Source organism: Rhinoderma darwinii, chromosome 1, assembly GCF_050947455.1.
Source record: "Rhinoderma darwinii isolate aRhiDar2 chromosome 1, aRhiDar2.hap1, whole genome shotgun sequence".
In the NCBI taxonomy this organism is placed as follows: domain Eukaryota; kingdom Metazoa; phylum Chordata; class Amphibia; order Anura; family Rhinodermatidae; genus Rhinoderma; species Rhinoderma darwinii.
In genome coordinates, this window is record NC_134687.1 from 198,101,471 (window position 1) to 198,118,449 (window position 16,979).

General features: G+C 39.8%; 1 protein-coding gene across 2 annotated transcripts in view; it reads right to left on the bottom strand.

Annotated features, from left to right (window-relative positions):
- Positions 1 to 2,418: 2,418 nt before the first annotated feature.
- Positions 2,419 to 16,979, bottom strand: part of PARM1 (prostate androgen-regulated mucin-like protein 1) — a 77,453-nt gene continuing 62,892 nt past the window's right edge. Inside the window, exons 3-4 of one of the 2 annotated variants that reach the window (XM_075849783.1) lie at positions 10,464 to 10,542; positions 2,419 to 4,576 (exon numbers count right to left, since the gene is read on the bottom strand). In XM_075849783.1, coding sequence (XP_075705898.1) covers positions 4,492 to 4,576; positions 10,464 to 10,542 — 164 coding nt within the window. In that variant the 3' untranslated portion in view covers positions 2,419 to 4,491. Of the gene's footprint in view, positions 4,577 to 10,462; positions 10,543 to 16,979 lie in introns of those variants that run through there. The other variant, XR_012880602.1, reaches the window with a different exon arrangement.

A 16,979-nucleotide genomic window follows, 5' to 3' on the forward strand; every position in this document is an offset into this window, starting at 1 on the left:
GTAAAAAAAAAATATAAGTTCATACTTACCGAGAACTCCCTGCGTCTGTCTCCAGTCCGGCCTCCCAGGATGACGTTTCAGTGTAAGTGACGGCTGCAGCCAATCACAGGCCAAGCACAGGCTGCAGCGGTCACATGGACTGGAGCGTCATCCAGGGAGGTCGGGCTGGATGCCGAAAGAGGGACGCGTCACCAAGACAACGGGCGGTAAGTATGAATTTCTTTGACTTTCACTAGGGAAAGTGCTGTCCCTTCTCTCTATCCTGCACTGAATAGGGAGAAGGGAAGCACTTTTCCTGCAGTCCGCAGCGGCCAGTCCGCATCAATTTTCTGCACATTTTGTGCAGATCCGCAGCAGAATCTGCAACGCAGATTCTGTGCGGCATTGATGCGGACAGTTGCGGAGGAAATCCGCCACGTGTGGTCATGCCCTAAAATTAGTTAGAACATGAGGATACAAGAAGCCAATGCAGAGGGAAAGCTGAACATTTCACTAAAAGTAAATTCTCCAATTTGCATAGGGTTCTTTAAGAACAAAAAGAACAAACCACTTTCATTTAGGTAAATGCGTTACAATACATAAAAGCTATGTACACCTTTGAAAAGTTTATATATATATATATATATATATATATATATATATATACACATATACACATATATATATATATATATACATATACATATATATACACACAAATGTCTATCAATGTCAGTGGTGCAACTTTGTAATTACTACAGGTTATTAAAAAAACAAAAACTTTTTGAGATAAAGCTGCTTTGTATCTTGCACTAAGACCTGAATCCGTCAGGTCATCGGAACTGATGGGTTCAGTGAAAGCGGATCTCATCCACCTGTTATCGATCACATCTAAGTTATGAACTTAGATGTGATCGGTAATAGTTCGATCTTGCGTGTCAGAGAAAAAAATATTTTTTAAAGGCGTACATAGCCTTTAAGGGCATAAACTGGGACAATGTCCTCAAAAATAAACACACACAAATTAAATAGGACATTTTTAAAAGCCTCTTAAATAGGCCCTGAGAAAAATATATACCTTATGAGAATAAACAAGCTAGAAAGAATGAAACCCATGTGGTTATATAAAACAGTAAGGGGGCAATAAATGATAAAAAGAAAGTGTTCAAACTACTAAAGCAAGACAGTAGTGATGTGGCATTAAATAAGTATAAAGAAAAAAATAAGTTGTGTAAAAGACAAATAAAGGAGCAAAGATTGAAATAGAGAGACTTGTCAAAGAAAGTAAAAATAACACAAAAATATTTTTCAATGACATAAATAAGAAAAAGAGAAAAATAATAAATAAATAAATATTTTCCAAAACAAACCAGGCACTCTTTGGGATAAGAATAATTTTGTATAAATTTTATTGAATTCCATATAAAAATATATTTTTTGGATTTTTCATATATATATATATATATATATATATATATATATATATATATATATACACATGTATACCTATATCTCTTTCCTCTTTTTTCCATAATAGACATTTTTGGGGGAAGAGGAAAGGGTTTGAATAAACACATTTTTTTCAAACCAGATGTACACAATTTAAAAATGTCTCCTGGCCAGGATACCAACACAAACTTTTATAACCTTACTTCCATCAATTTATCCTCCTCTAAACATAGTGACATATCATCATGATAGGTTAACTAAGTAATATAAATTTTATACACAAGCCATTTAAGAAACACATATGAGTAATTAGCTGGAAAAAAACGTTTTTTGAGATTTTTATTCAGACACCGTTGGTCTCAGTTCACACTTGCGTTTTTTCTTCTTTTTAAATTTTGATCCGAAACTAGCAAGGACAGTTCCTCTTATATGATGGCAATGCAAGTATAGGTAAAGAATTTAATACTCATCTTCATGTTGATCTCACAATTCAGGACGGAGAATTGTGATCGGCCATTGAAAAGACCGAAGGGGTAAAAACCCAATTGGTATATCTCCAAAGTCTGCCTCAACCCTACAATTGTTCCAGGAGGAGGAACATAGTGGAAAGGAGCGAATCTCCAGTCCGTGCTGAATTGTGAGATCAACATGAAGATGAGTATTAAGATAACCTATCATGATGATATGTCACTATGTTTAGAGGGGGATAAATTGATGGAAGTAAGGTTATAAAAGTTTGTGTTGGTATCCTGGCCAGGAGAAATTTTTAAATTGTGTACATCTGGTTTGAAAAAAATGTGTTTATTCAAACCCTTTCCTTTTCCCTCAAAAATTTATATTATGGAAAAAAGAGGAAAGATATATATATATATATATATATATGAAAAATCTAAAAAATATATTTTTATATGGAATTCAATAAAATGTATACAAAATTATTCTTATCCCAAAGAGTGCCTGGTTTGTTTTGGAAAATATTTATTTATTAATTTTTTTTCTCTTTTTGAATTATTGTCTTCCAAAACGGCACCGTGCTATATATTGAGTGCATATTTTGGGATTTCTATTAGGTATGGTTTATAACCATTCTTTGTGTTTAGCTCATAAATAATAAGAAACTGAAAGTATTGGCCCACTCAAAAATAATCTGGATATAATTGTGGAGGAGGATGAGGAAAAGTCCAATCAATCAAATGCCTTCTTCTCTGATATATTCACACAGGAAAATCCAATGACAGACGACATGATTATAGAGATCAAGTAAATTCTACATTAAATGTCACCTGCTTAACCCAGCAAGAAGTGCAGCGCCGCCTTAAAATCACTAAAATAGACAAATGCCCGGGTCCGGATGACATACACCCCCCGCGTTCTGCAAGAATTAAGTACCGTGATAAACAGACCCTTATTTCTGATATTTAAGGATTCTATCATGACTGGGTCTGTTCCAGAAGACTGGCGCATAGCAAATGTGGTGCCAATATTCAAAAAGGGGTCAAAATATTGGAGGGTCTTCTAAGAGATGATATTCTCGAGTATCTCAATGCAAATAAACTGTTAATGCAGCATCAGCATGGGTTTATGAGCGATCGGTAATGTCAAACCAATCTGATCAGCTGATAAACTTAGATGTGATCGATAACAGGTGGATGCTGCGACTCAGAGACCCGCAGGACCCGCAGTCACTAATTCCAAGATATTTGTGGTTTATTTAGTCAAGCGATACCGATACTCACCTCAGAGCGTCTGGCAGACGCCATACCACTATACCAGGCTTTACTCCTATACAGCGATTGTGACAGAGGCCTGGGATAGGCCGAAACGTCCAACAAAAAATCGCTTGACTAAATAAACCACAAATATCTTGGAATAAAGCATTTTTAAAAATCTACATTCATTCTTTCTACTGAGTGCTAGGGTTGTTCTTTGTATATCATATATCTATTGGTTACACATTGTCTTCCACAAGCCCCCTTATGAGCGGAAAGACACCCCCCATCCCACCCTGTAGGGTGTACCTGAAATAACCTTGTGTAGCATCGGAAGGCAATATATAGCAGAAAGAACTTCCTGTGACCTCATCTAAACATGTAGCTACATGTATTGAAATGGTAGTCACCCAGGCAGGAAGTCAAGTTGTTGCTAGGCAACTTGAACACTCACACTTTACTCAGTATATAATCTGCTACGGTATGTAATACTAATGCATGTATGTAGTTACTGCAGTAGAGTTCGATTTTAAGGTGCCAGATAAATTATATAGCTCAGTACCAAATGACAACTTGACTACATCTCTTCTGTTGCAACTCACTACACCCTGTACTGTATAAATAGGAAAATAGAATAGGCTAGTATAATGGAATATAAAATAAAGAAATCAAGTACTAACATAAGTGAGGTGGTCTATACAGGGGCAAGACTCCGCTGACCTAAACAGCCCTACCTAGTGCAATATTTGTACATTATACCCTGGCGTATGCTAATGGCAATGTGAATCACACTTCATTTTTATGTGCTAGGATGCTCAATAATTTACTATCAGCTATCGTTCTGCATAATAATAATAATAATAATGATACAAAATGATCTGGATTAACCTTGATGTACATCTGTTATATAAACTGTAATTATGTGTAACAACGCTTTTCTTTGGGTTTATAAAAAATGCTTTAATAATGTTAATATTCCTTAAAATTATTGATTGAATGCCAGGATCATTTCACATGTGCAAAACTGCTATTTCATTAAAAAATATATATTTATTCATTTCTTAAATAAGGCTAGTAGTTATTAGGATATGGAACAGACTATGGAGCCATCATCTATGTGATTTGCTATAAGCCAGAAGACATGTATGGAGAATGATGATTACACAGAATAGTACAGAAATTTCACTTTGGTTTTCAGTTCATGACTTTGTTCATTACACAGCAGATATACAATGTGATAGGTTATTTCAGCAGGCCTGAGGATTTAAAGGAATTGTGTATTTGTTGCTCTGACCCGGCACAACAATAGGACCAAAGACAATGTTTTGTTCTTCTTGACCATGCAGTCCTTCCCTCATGAGTCATCATAGAGAGGATTGTTGTAGTTTCCTAGAGACCCATAATCTTGGTCTTCTAGTAGTCTTCCATATGATGAATGCCTAGAAGATATAGATTAACAATATGAGAAAATAATGTTGTTGGATTAGAAATACTTCATTTACATAATAATTGGATATTTAAGGGAGTCTGTCAGATGATTTACGCCTGCCATACCACTTACAGTGCTTGGTAGAGTACTTACAATGGTGGACATATTTATGTGGGCTTTCATAGTGTTTTCATTGAAGAGAAAACAAACTTTAATCCAAATTAGCCCGCAAGTGCTCCGAGGGTGGTCTCAGGAACGGAAAATGCTCCTGCTCTTGCCACTAAACCCTCTACTAAACACCGAGGAGGAGTTGGACATGGTTACAAAGTGAGACCCGGAGCACTGGTTGGGACTGCCCGCGTGGCACTTGCCACCTCATTTGCATACTGCAATAAAGTTAATTTTCTTGTCAATGAAGAGGCTATGAAGGGACACGAAGGTATGTGTCCACATGTTTTTAAGTGCCCAGCGCTGGGAGTCGTTGGGTGGGCATAATTCTGCTGACAGTTTCCCTTTAAAGCTGAGGAAAGTGTTTTTGTTTATTTAAATATGTTGACAAAATTCATTGCATTTTATGAAAAGAATTCTAACTAGTATTAATGCGTCAGATTGCATCAGGATTGGATTATTAGGGCATGCCCACACGTGGCGGATTTCCTCCGCAACTGTCCGCATTAATGCCTTACAGAATCTGCGTTGCAGATTCTGTTGCGGATCTGCCCAAAATGTGCAGTAAATTGATGCGGACTAGCTGCTGCGTACTGCGGGAAAAGTGCTTCCCTTCTCTCTATCAGTGCAGGATAGAGAGAAGGGACAGCACTTTCCCTAGTGAAAGTAAAAGAATTTCATACTTACCGGCCGTTGTCTTGGTGACGCGTCCCTCTTTCGGCATCCAGCCCGACCTCCCTGGATGACGCGGCAGTCCATGTGACCGCTGCAGCCTGTGATTGGCTGCAGCCGTCACTTAGACTGAAACGTCATCCTGGGAAGCCGGACTGGAGACAGAAGCAGGGAGTTCTCGGTAAGTATGAACTTCTATTTTTTTGACAGGTTTCTGTATATTGGGATCGGTAGTCACTGTCCAGGGTGCAGAAACAGTTACTGCCGATCGCTTAACTCTTTCAGCACCCTGGACAGTGACTATTTACTGACGTCTCCTAGCAACGCTCCCGTAATTACGGGAGCCCCATTGACTTCCTCAGTCTGGCTGTAGACCTAGAAATACATAGGTCCAGCCAGAATGAAGAAATGCCATGTCAAAAAAGCAAGACGCATCCGCAGCACATATAAAATTTTCATGACAGCTGCGGACTTCATTGCGGAACTTAGAATCTCCATTGAAGTCAATGGAGAAATTCCGCCATGAGTCCGCAACCAGTCCACCACAACTCCGCAACAGCCCTAGCATGCTGCGGACACCAAATTCCGCTCCGCAGCCTATGCTCCGCAGCGGAATTTTACGCATCGTCTAAACGAACACTGCTAAATAAAAGTGGAAGTCAATGGACAAACGGCTCCGCTGCGGATTAACGCTGCGGAGTGTCCGCTGCGGAATTCAAGAGGAATTCCGCCACGTGTGGCTTTGCCCTTACAGGAACCAAAACTCAGCAAAATTTCTATAAACAAAACTTTTGTGCTCCACCAACTGTCCCACTAACTTCCTTGGTCATTTCAGCATAGAAAAGACCAAATTCACATAATACAACAATCCAGCTTTTTTTCGTGGGTGTCCAATTAACTCTTTTTTTTGTGCCATTGCTCTATTTATTATCTACACTTTAACTTTGACTATGAGGCGTCCATCAAATAAAAGGCAATTAATTGGAGGCTATAATTGTTACATGGCACCATGTAATAACGCAGGAAGAGCTTCAAACTCTTGGCTCAAAGAGATGTCGCTGTGAGGCTGTTTTAAAAAAAATAAAGGCTACCCTACTGAATAATGATCGATAGATTGATCATGATTGCAAAATTTGCAACATCATTTATTTTGTACTAGATATTTGAATTCTGTTTTTGTATTACATTCAGCATTAAAGGGGTTTGCCCATCAGGGACATTTATGGCATATCTACAGGATATGCCATATATGTCCGATAGATGCGGGTCCAACCTCTGGGACCCATACCTATCTGTAGAGCGGGACCCCCTAAACTCAGTTCTACCTAGGGGATTGGGGGCATGTGTGAATGCATCTTCTCTGCATGTCTGTGTATATTCATTACTGGTAATAGTGATTTAATTGTAAAATTAAACAAACAAGTAAAATCAGAAAATAAAAGTAAAAAATACAAAAACAGACTCTCTACCCCCCTAAAAAGCGTACACCTCTCTGAATCCACAGGCACCAGCTCCAATTTTAAATAATAAGAAAGCCCCGTGTCCGAAAAAAAAAACAAAAAAAACCCAAAACTTAGGTTAAGCCTACATTCACACGAGCGTATCAAATTCAAGCGCGTGAAATACGTGCGTAAATCTGGTCCGTGTGCGTTGCATTATTGCATCTGTGCTTTGCGAGTGGCATGTGTTCTTCACGCACTCGCAAAGCACATCTTTTTTATTTTTCAATGGAATTGATGTGCAAATCACGCACAGCACACAGATGTGCATCCATGTGCTGTGCGTGATTTTCATGCACCCATTGACTTCAATGGGCGCGTAGGTGCGTGAAAAACGCACCAATATAGGACATACAGTGAGTTTCATGAAACGGACACACGCTGTGTGAGAACTCACGCATGTGTGAATGGCCCCATTGAAATCAATGGGTCAGTGTGCTGTGCGGGATTCTCACGAACAGCACACGGATGAGTTTTACGCTCGTCTGAATGAACCCTAAGAAATATTCACCTTTAGAAAACATGATTCCAAAAAGAGAAAATATTGCTTTGAGCATCAAGGTCTGAAACCAGCCGGTCATGAAAGGGTTAGATGCCCCTGGTTGGACCATTTTACTAGATATGAACATTTGCCTGAAGTTTGACTTTCGGTATATGTCTCTTTGATGGCACCCATAGTTGCTGATGGCTTGTGTGGCTCACTCACAAAAACGAATTTCATCTTCTTTTATTTGGCCATGAATGTGTTTTTTCTTATCCTTTACTTTGCTGTTGGTTTCATAGACATAATTCTAAGTGCAATTTATCACAGTCAAATTTCAATATCAGATAGCCATCCCTTAACAAGCCAAACAGATGTTCCAATGCCAGTTGATCTGCTGACTACATCGTAATCGGAACCGACAGACAGGAACTTCTTATTACAGATAGCAGACGGCTTTTCACAAGTTGATGAATACTGTAATGCAATGTTCTGCTCTGAGAGGTGAAGACTTTAACCTTATCAACTCAAATAATATGAATGCAGGAAACAAATTTGAGGTATATCTGGCAATTTTTGTCCAAAAGGGTACCTATCATTTTGCAAAGTTTTGTGCTGATTAATTTTATGATATTTCTTAAAAGGGGTCAGAGCTAAGAGCTCTACATCCCTTCCTTCCTTGCTTCACACAACCATCTAGATAAATAATTAAATTCTGGCAGCCAAAATCTTATTGAAGATAGATTCAGAGGCTTTAGTTACTGCCAGACCTCAACACCCCCATGCTGCTGGTATTCCGCGAGAGGAGAGGATGAAAAAAAAAAGCCAATGCCCGTTCTAAAATATAGAGCTTTTTATTTCTGAAAAAAAAAAAGAAGAAATAATATACACATAAAATTTGTATTGCCGCATCCATAACCAGCCGTACTATTAAACTATGTTCTGCCCGCGGTCGCAGACCGCCGGCACGTCCTACTTACTGGCAAATGCGACCGCAGGACTCTTTCTTCATGCCGACATCTCCATCCCCAGAGACGCCGGCACACGCGGCTGCAGCTCCCTTCTATGTCATGTAAGGTGCACGTGCGTGCTCACTCTCGGCCTTAAAGGGCCAGCTCGCGCATTAGTTCAAAGTTCCCCAGCCAATCCTTTTACACCCTGGACTTTAAAAAGGGCCCTTCCTCTCCTTGCCTGAGCATTGTTGTGTTTGCCCCTGTTAGCCTTTTGCAAATGGTCCCTTAGTTGTATCCTGTATCCAGTGTTCCCATTTCCTGTATCCCGTATCCAATAATTATGTTTGTTCTAGTGCATTATCTAGTGTCGGAGTCGAGAGTGTCATCTGTCCAATGTGTCATCTGTGCCAAGTGTCTACTACGCCACGTTTCTACTACACCTAGTTTCTGCCACGCTGAATGTTTGCCAAATCATCTATCCAGGTACTCTTATCCTAGAGACTGTTATTGACTTTTGGCGGAGTGGCCTAGTGGGTCCACATACCCCATAGCCATGACAAATTAACATAAAGTAAAAAAAACTAAAAGACGATAGTATCTGTTTTTTGTTCACCTCGCCTCTAAAAAACAGGAATATAAAGTAATCAAAAAGTCAAATGTACCCAAATGCAAACTACAAGTTATCCCTCACAAGCCCCTATAAAGCTAAGTGGATGGAAAAAGAAAAATGTTATGGGTCTTGTAATGCGGCGCCACAAAAATGAATTATTTTGTAAAGAAAATAAAATGGTTTTCATAGTGGTGAGGGCACAAAACATTGACATTCAAAGTGGAACATGAGACATCTGCATTATCTAGGCATATCCTAAATTTTTTATTTCTTGCTATTTTCTGGGGTTTTGAATTCTGCAATCAATAGTGTGACCTTCAGCCGCTTTCAAACATCCTTATAAGTATAACATTTACAAGGCCTAGTAAGAAACTGACACAAAGGTAAAGTAGTCAATAAAAGTCATGACATACATAAATGGTTACCAGGCCAATTTTATACACTCTCTGGGCTACTTTTTATTTTATTACTCTATTACTTTATGGCCTTCAACAATGTACCATATTGGAAAATTAAACAGAACATTTCTGTAAACGTTTTAATGGGATTTTGTTAATCATTTTATTAACCCTTTATTGCTTTGTAATGTTTACTCCTCAGCTTTAGATAAGCTTACTCTCCCTGTCAAGGTTCTAAAGACAGCTAATAATAGTATGTATTCCCGTCTCTTGTAATAACTAAAATAGTCTAGAGTGGAGGAGGGTTAATCTAGTGGACTCAAGTGAACCGACTTTCATTTCCCAGTTTAGCTAATTGTTTACTATCCATTGAATTGAAACATTAAGGTTCTGCTTCCCTCTTAAAGACAAGAGCTGGCAATATATTTAACAAAATTTGCAATAGGGTCTTACGGTGTCCATAGACATAATTCCAATTGTAAGCAACATGACTGGAAAAGACTATCTTTAATAAATATCATTATGTGTATGGTACTAAAACAAAATGTGTTCCATCAATTGTATCATTTCCTTTAAATTGTATGTTCACACTAGAAAAAGAGATGCAACTTGGTAAATATTATACATATCCTGAATTACAATTGGTATTATAGTCCAGAGCTGCATTCACAGTTCTGCTAATTGTTGTTGTAAACAGTCGACAAACTGACTGACAGATTTCATCACTCCTATAATGCGGTGGGAAAAACGTTTTTTGTTTTTTTTCTACATTTGACTACTATACAGTCGCTGGTGTAATGTATACATCTAATTAAACTATGCAAGGTATTCTTTGTGGACATTGATCCCGCAGGAAACACAAGAAGATTTCAGAATTGTGAATTTAGTTAGTGAATGTTTCTCAGTACAACATAAATTCATGCGTGAATTTGACAGTCTCAAATTATTGCACAATAAAAAGAAAGGAACTCAAAAAGGGGGCGATTCTGATAGCAGAAAAATTGATAAAGCGGGAATTGCTGTTTATATTATTCCCTTATATGAGTAAAGTTTTAACTCTGTCTTGTCAAAGCTAAAATTGAGTGTAAACTCCTGAAGTAATATTAAGGCACTTACCTAATCTTCCAGTATGCTGCTCCTCCAAATATTAACAGGACAATGACAATTACTATTATTGTAATGGCAGCAACACTTCCTGCATAAAAATGAAAAACAAAAGATCAGAGGTTAATGTTTAATACATTTACAGAAGTTAAGGTTCTACACAATAACAATGCGAAAGATAAACTTCCGTGTTAAGAACGAATGATAGGCAGTTACATAAATCCTACTGGTCTAAATAACTACATCCAACGTTCAAGGCTACGCCCTCATAAAACAGCATGATGAATCCATGGCCCTTACATAAATAGAGAGTAAAAGTATACGTCCTCTAAAAGCGAAACAATGAAGGTTCTCATTCAATGACTGAAAACCGTAAAATGTAATAACTTTTCATTATACAATAAGTAATGTTTATTTTCTAAAACTGAAATACCCCTCTATGGGTGTGTTCACATCAGAGTAAGGGTATGTTCACACGGCCTATTTACGGACGTAATTCCGGCGTTTTTGCCCCGAATTACGTCTGAAAATAGCGCCTCAATAGCGCTGACAAACATCTGCCCATTGAAAGCAATGGGCAGACGTTTGTTTGTTCACACGAGGCGTATATTTACGCGCCGCTGTCAAAAGACGGCGCGTAAATAGACGCCCGCGTCAAAGAAGTGACCTGTCACTTCTTTGGCCGTAATTGGAGCCGTTATTCATTGACTCCAATGAATAGCAGCGCTAATTACGGCCGTAATGGACGCGGCGTTCAAGCGCCTGCACATGCCGGTACGGCTGAAATTACGGGGATGTTTTCAGGCTGAAACATCCCCGTAATTTCAGCCGTAACGGACGCCCTCGTGTGAACATACCCTTAGGTTCCGTTGATGGGTTCCGTCAGGCCTTTTCGTCAGGGGAACCCATCAACAGAAAGGCAAATGTTTCCGTTGCCAATGGTTTCTGTAGGGATTCTGTTGTTTTTTTGGCGGAAACAATAGCACACTCGACTTCGTTATTGATTCTGTCAAAAAAAACTGAAACCTTACAGAACCGAGACAAATGGAAACCATTAGCAACGAAAACATTACCATTAAGATAAATGGTAATGCTAACGGGAAGCTATGATTTTTGTTTGCCTTTCCGTTGATGGATTCCCCTGACGGAAAGGTCTGACGAAACCCATCAACGGAACATAACGCTGATGTGAACAGGCCCTAATGGGAAGAGACCATGAATGCACCGCAAATTCTCTGCTAGAGACAGGGATAGATAAACGTCCTAGAAGCTGGAAGTCAGAGCCCTACCCATCACACGTTTATGGCATAACTGTTGAATGAAAACATGACAGAGCCTTTCTAGCAATGTGAACTAGGCTAAAAGGTCAACAAGCGCCATGCTATGTCGCGATTAACCACTTCCCGTATATTCACGTACATGTACGACACGGGAATGGTCCCCTTGTGGAATTGTGATGTGCATGTACTTGGTGATTCGTACGGGCCGACAGCCGGGCTCCTGCTGCAACAGCCGGGATCAAAGATAACTCCAATCCGTTTAACCCCTTAAATGCCGTGGTTAATAGCGACCATGGCATTTAAGTGGTTTCACAGAGTGAGGGGGCTCTCTGTCACACATTGGCGGCCTGAAAACGAGGCCTTCAGCTGATAGGTGGTTTAACAAAGGCCCCATGGCCTGCCATAACTGTATGCCTAATAGGCCGTGCCTGAAGCCTGGCCTAATAGTCTACCTGTCAGTTTTACACTGACAGTTCCAAAGCATTATAGAAGCAATCAGCAAATCGTTTTGTGAAGTCCCCTAGTGGTACTAAAATAAAAAAAATGTAAATACAGTTGATTAAACTTTAAGAAAAAAATAAAGAAAAAGTGCGCATTTTAAAAAAAGTAATAAAACCATTCTTCTCATAAAAAGTGGTTATTTTCTAAAAGTAATTGTTGAAGAAGAGCCTCCAATTTTGTTGATATTTTTATTTTTTATTTTTTATTGTCCCTCCGTGCTCTGGTGTACACCACCTATTGAATAATAAAAAGTGTAGGTATGGGTAAAGAGGGAAAAGTAGAGCACGGTGGGTTTAATGTCGCCTTCAATGGTTTTATTGATACCGACTAATGTAGTAGGGAAAAGATTTGTCCTGTGCAATGTCCCCTTTTATTGCCACAATTGATAATATTTTTTTTTTTTTTTTTTTTTTTTATTAATAAAGTCTTTCAACCTTATTTTATTATATTATGTATTTCTTGGTTTTCAAATTCCACTGATAAGGAAGCTATTGGAAGCTTTTCTCCTTCAGTGGAAATAGAAGAGGTGGTGCTGCAAGCGTCTGTATTGGATTTATTATAAACCCTGCGTATGCACACCGCAAGGAATCGTGCTCTGTCTCAGTGAACAGCTGACTGGTCACTGAGTATATTGTTATATATATATTCTCTCCCAGCGTGGCCACTCGGGTCTTTAAATAATTAGCAGCCCAGGATTACCAGCTGCATCTGTAATTTAGTAGCAGCGCAGGGTTAACAGCTATCGTTGCGTTTAGACAGGCAGACAGTCTGAGTGAGCAGCTGATTGATCACCAATGCGTTTTATTTGTGTGATTTTCTCCCAGCGTTGCCACTCCAATCTATTGTTGAACAGCAGCGCTGGGATGACGGTTATCACTGTGTTTAAACAGACGTAAAGTCTCAGTGAGCAGCTAACTGCTCCCCGAGTACGTTTTCTCCCAGTGTTACTGCTCCAATCTGTGTTGAGCAGAGGTGCTGAGATGACAACTATCGCTGCGTTTAAACAGGCAGACAGCCTAGTGAGCAGCTGACTGATCACCAATGCGTTGTTATTGTAATTTTCTCCCAGCGTTGCCACTCTGATTTATTGTTGAGCAGCAGCGCAGGGATGACGGCTATCACTGTGTTTATACAGACGTAAAGTCTCAGTGAGCAGCTGACTGCTCACCGAGTATGTTTTCTCCCAGCGTTACTGCTCCAATCTGTGTTAAGCAGAGGTGCTGGGATAACAGCTTTCGCTGCATTCGGATAGACCGACAAGAATGCCCGTTAGCAGTCAACACTCTTAGGTAGTGAGACTGGAAAATTGCTAGCTGGATTATGTCTGCAATATTCAGAGTCTCAGCCGTGAGAACGGCTGAGTGGTGTGCAGTGTAATCGCCACTACACTCATTCGTTCCCGCTCTGTCATGAGCGATTCTCTAGATGCGGTAGGATTAGTTTATGTTATATTTTCATTATGCTAATCTCTCCCTCTATGTAATCTTTCCCTACTATCAGAGTCGGTATAGTCCCTATTTTCTAAAAGTGTAAAACAAAAAAATCCTGACACATATATATGGTATTGCCGCAACTGTAACGACCCGAACAATAAGGTTAGCGCATTATTTAAACTCCATGGTGAACACCGGGCAAAGAAAACACGAAAAACTTCGGTAGAAAGGCTTTTTTTTTTCTTTCACCCTACATAAAGTTTCATGTACCCCAAAACTGTACCATTAAAAATAACATCATGTCTCGCAAATAACAAGCCCACATATGGCTACATTGACGGAAAAAGAAAAACTTTATGGCTCTTGGAATGTGGCAATGCAAAAACAAATAATTTTTGTCTAAAAGTGTTTTTATTGTGCAAAGTAGTAGAAAATATACAAATCTTTACTTATTTGGCATCGCCGTAATCGTACCAACCCATAGAATAAAGCTAACATGTTATTTACGCAGTATGGTGTACGGCGTCAATTTTAACTGCAAAAAACAATGCTGGAATAGATGTTTTTTTAAATCCCCTACCACCCAAAAAAAAAAGTTGGAAAAGTTGATCAATATTTTATTTTTACCCAAAAATGATGCCATTAAAAAAATAAAACTCGTCACGCAAAAAACAAGCCCAACAGAAAAATAAAAAAGATTTGGCTCTTGGAACGAGACGATGAAAAAACAAAAAGAATACTTGGTCACTGAGGCCAAAATAGGCCTGGTTGTTAATAGGTTAAAAGATGTTCCTAAAGAGATGAGAAAGAAAGTTATTGAAATATATAGTCTGGAAAGGGTTGATCTAAATCACTCCAATTTGATCACTCCGAATGACTAAAAAAAAAAATTAAGGATTTGGAGAGTCAAAATCCTGACTTCAACCCATTGGGATGCTGTGGAATGATGTTAAATGGACTTATGGCCTCATGCACACGAACGTAAAAACGCCCGTAATTACGAGCCGGGAAGATGCCCGTGCCATTGAAAAATATGGAACATGTCCTATTTTAGGCTGTAATAACGGCACGGGCAGGCCCATAGAAGTCTATGGGGCTCCCGTAATTACGGGTGGCTACTTAGATGCACCCATAATTACGGGAGCGTTGCTAAGCGACATCAGGGGATAGTCACTGTCCAGGGTGCTGAAAGAGTTAACTGATCGGCAGTAACTCTTTCAGCACCCGGGACAGTGACTACCGCTGGAGTTAATAGTATTAAAAGTTAACTTACCTGCTTCTTCCTCCAGTCCGGCCTCCCGGGATGACGTTTCATCCCATGTTACTGCTGCAGCCAATCACAGGCTGCAGCGGTCACATGGACTGCCGCGTCATCCAGGGAGGTCGGACTGGATGTCAAAAGAGGGACGCGTCACCAAGACAACGGTACGTATGAACTTCTTTTACTTACAATCGCTGTGGAAACTCTGCCCGAAAGGGCTGCCCCTTCTCTCTTTCCAGCACTTATAGAGAGAAGGGGCTGCAGATTAGTGCAGAGAAAACGGGTCCGTAAATACGGGTGGAATACTGGTGATACCGGACCCGCATTTACTGGTGGAATACGGGTCGAATACGTGTGACAAAGGACCCGTATTTGCTGGAGGAAAAAAAAAAGTTTGTGTGCATAAGGCCTAAAGCAGGGGTGGGGAAGCCTTTTTTTGCTATGGGCCATTTGGATATTTAGAACATCATTCGCGGGCTGTACAAAATTATCAACTTAATAATGCCACCCCCATAGCTGCCCCACACACATTATATTAAACACAGTAAAGCCATTTGGCTTTTGGAGTGCAGATTTTGCTTGGCAGTTGTTCTGTTTGGAGTTTTGCTGGTATTTCAGTTTATAATGTGGGGGCATATGTAATCTGTGCGGAGAACATCCAGGCATAATAAGAGGGTATAATAATGTGGTAAATAAATAATATTTCAGAGATATGTGGCCAGTGTCGATCTGATAAATGGTGCCCGATCTTATCCGCTTTTGGACACTCTGCACATTATGTGTCACCATATTCTGAGAGCCAGAACTTTTTTATTTTTCAGTCAAAAAAGCTGTTTAAGGGCTTGTTTATTGCGGGACGGGTTGTAGTTTTTATTGGTACTATTTTGGGGTAAATGCGACTTTATGATCACTTTTTATTCCATGTTGTGTGAGGGGTGGTGATAAAAAAAAAAGGGATTCTGGCGTTTACTTTTGTTGTTTTTTTTGCGGTGTTCACTGTGCTGGAAAAATAATATTATACTTTTATAGTTTGGGTCGTTACAGACGCGGCGATACCAAATATGTGTACTTTTTTAACATTTTCATTTTTTCCCAATAATAAAATCTTCTTAAAGTTATTGTTTGCTTTTATTAACTTGAAACTTTTATTTTTACACTGCTATTCAACTTTTTTATTAACTTTTTTCTTTTGTCACACTAGGGGACTTGAGGTCCTTCACCTCTGATCTTCACTCTAATGCATTGCACTACCCACGTAGTGCAATGCAGTCATTCACTGACAGCAAGCCTATTAGGTCCCATCTGTGGACGGGGTCTAATAGGCTATCGTATGTGGCAGACCAGGAGGCAATTATTAGGCCTCCAGTTGCCATAGCGGCGATCGGTTTCGTCACGATTACATCGTGCCGATCGCTACAAACCACTCAGATGCCGCGATCGGGGCATCTGAGGGGTTAATGGCAGAGATCAGAGCTCCGTTCCCTGCCATTACAGCTGACACCAATGGCTGATGTAACAGGCTCAGCTTCTGAGCCTGCGGCATCTTGAAACTGCGGCCGGACGCCTCTGGGCGGGACCTAGCAGGCTTCCGTTCTAGGCAGACAGGAGGCCATTGTTAGGCTTCCGGTCTGCCGGAGCAGTCATCGGAACCCCGCAATTTCATTGCAGGGTTCCGATCGGCTTGTAAACACCATAGATGCAGCGCTCGGTTTTGAGGGCTGCATCTAAGGGGTTAATCGGCCGGATCAGCGGCTAGCTCCGGTCCTGGCCTTGAAGCAGTGATAGCGTTAAGCTATCACTGCTTTAAAACTGTGTCTGCAGACGTGTCTGCCGACACAGTGCCCTGTTAATTCTGTGACGTAATAGTCCGTCAGTTTGTGTTAACAGGACAACTCCTGTGACAAACTATTACGTTACATAGCGGGAAGGGGTTAAAGGGGTTTTCCAATACTTTTTTTTTTTAATCACTGCAACGCTTCTCAATTTATCTATTAATGCCCCCTGAATATCGTTATCTACATTTTTATTTTTTTATTTACCATTATTTCTTTTT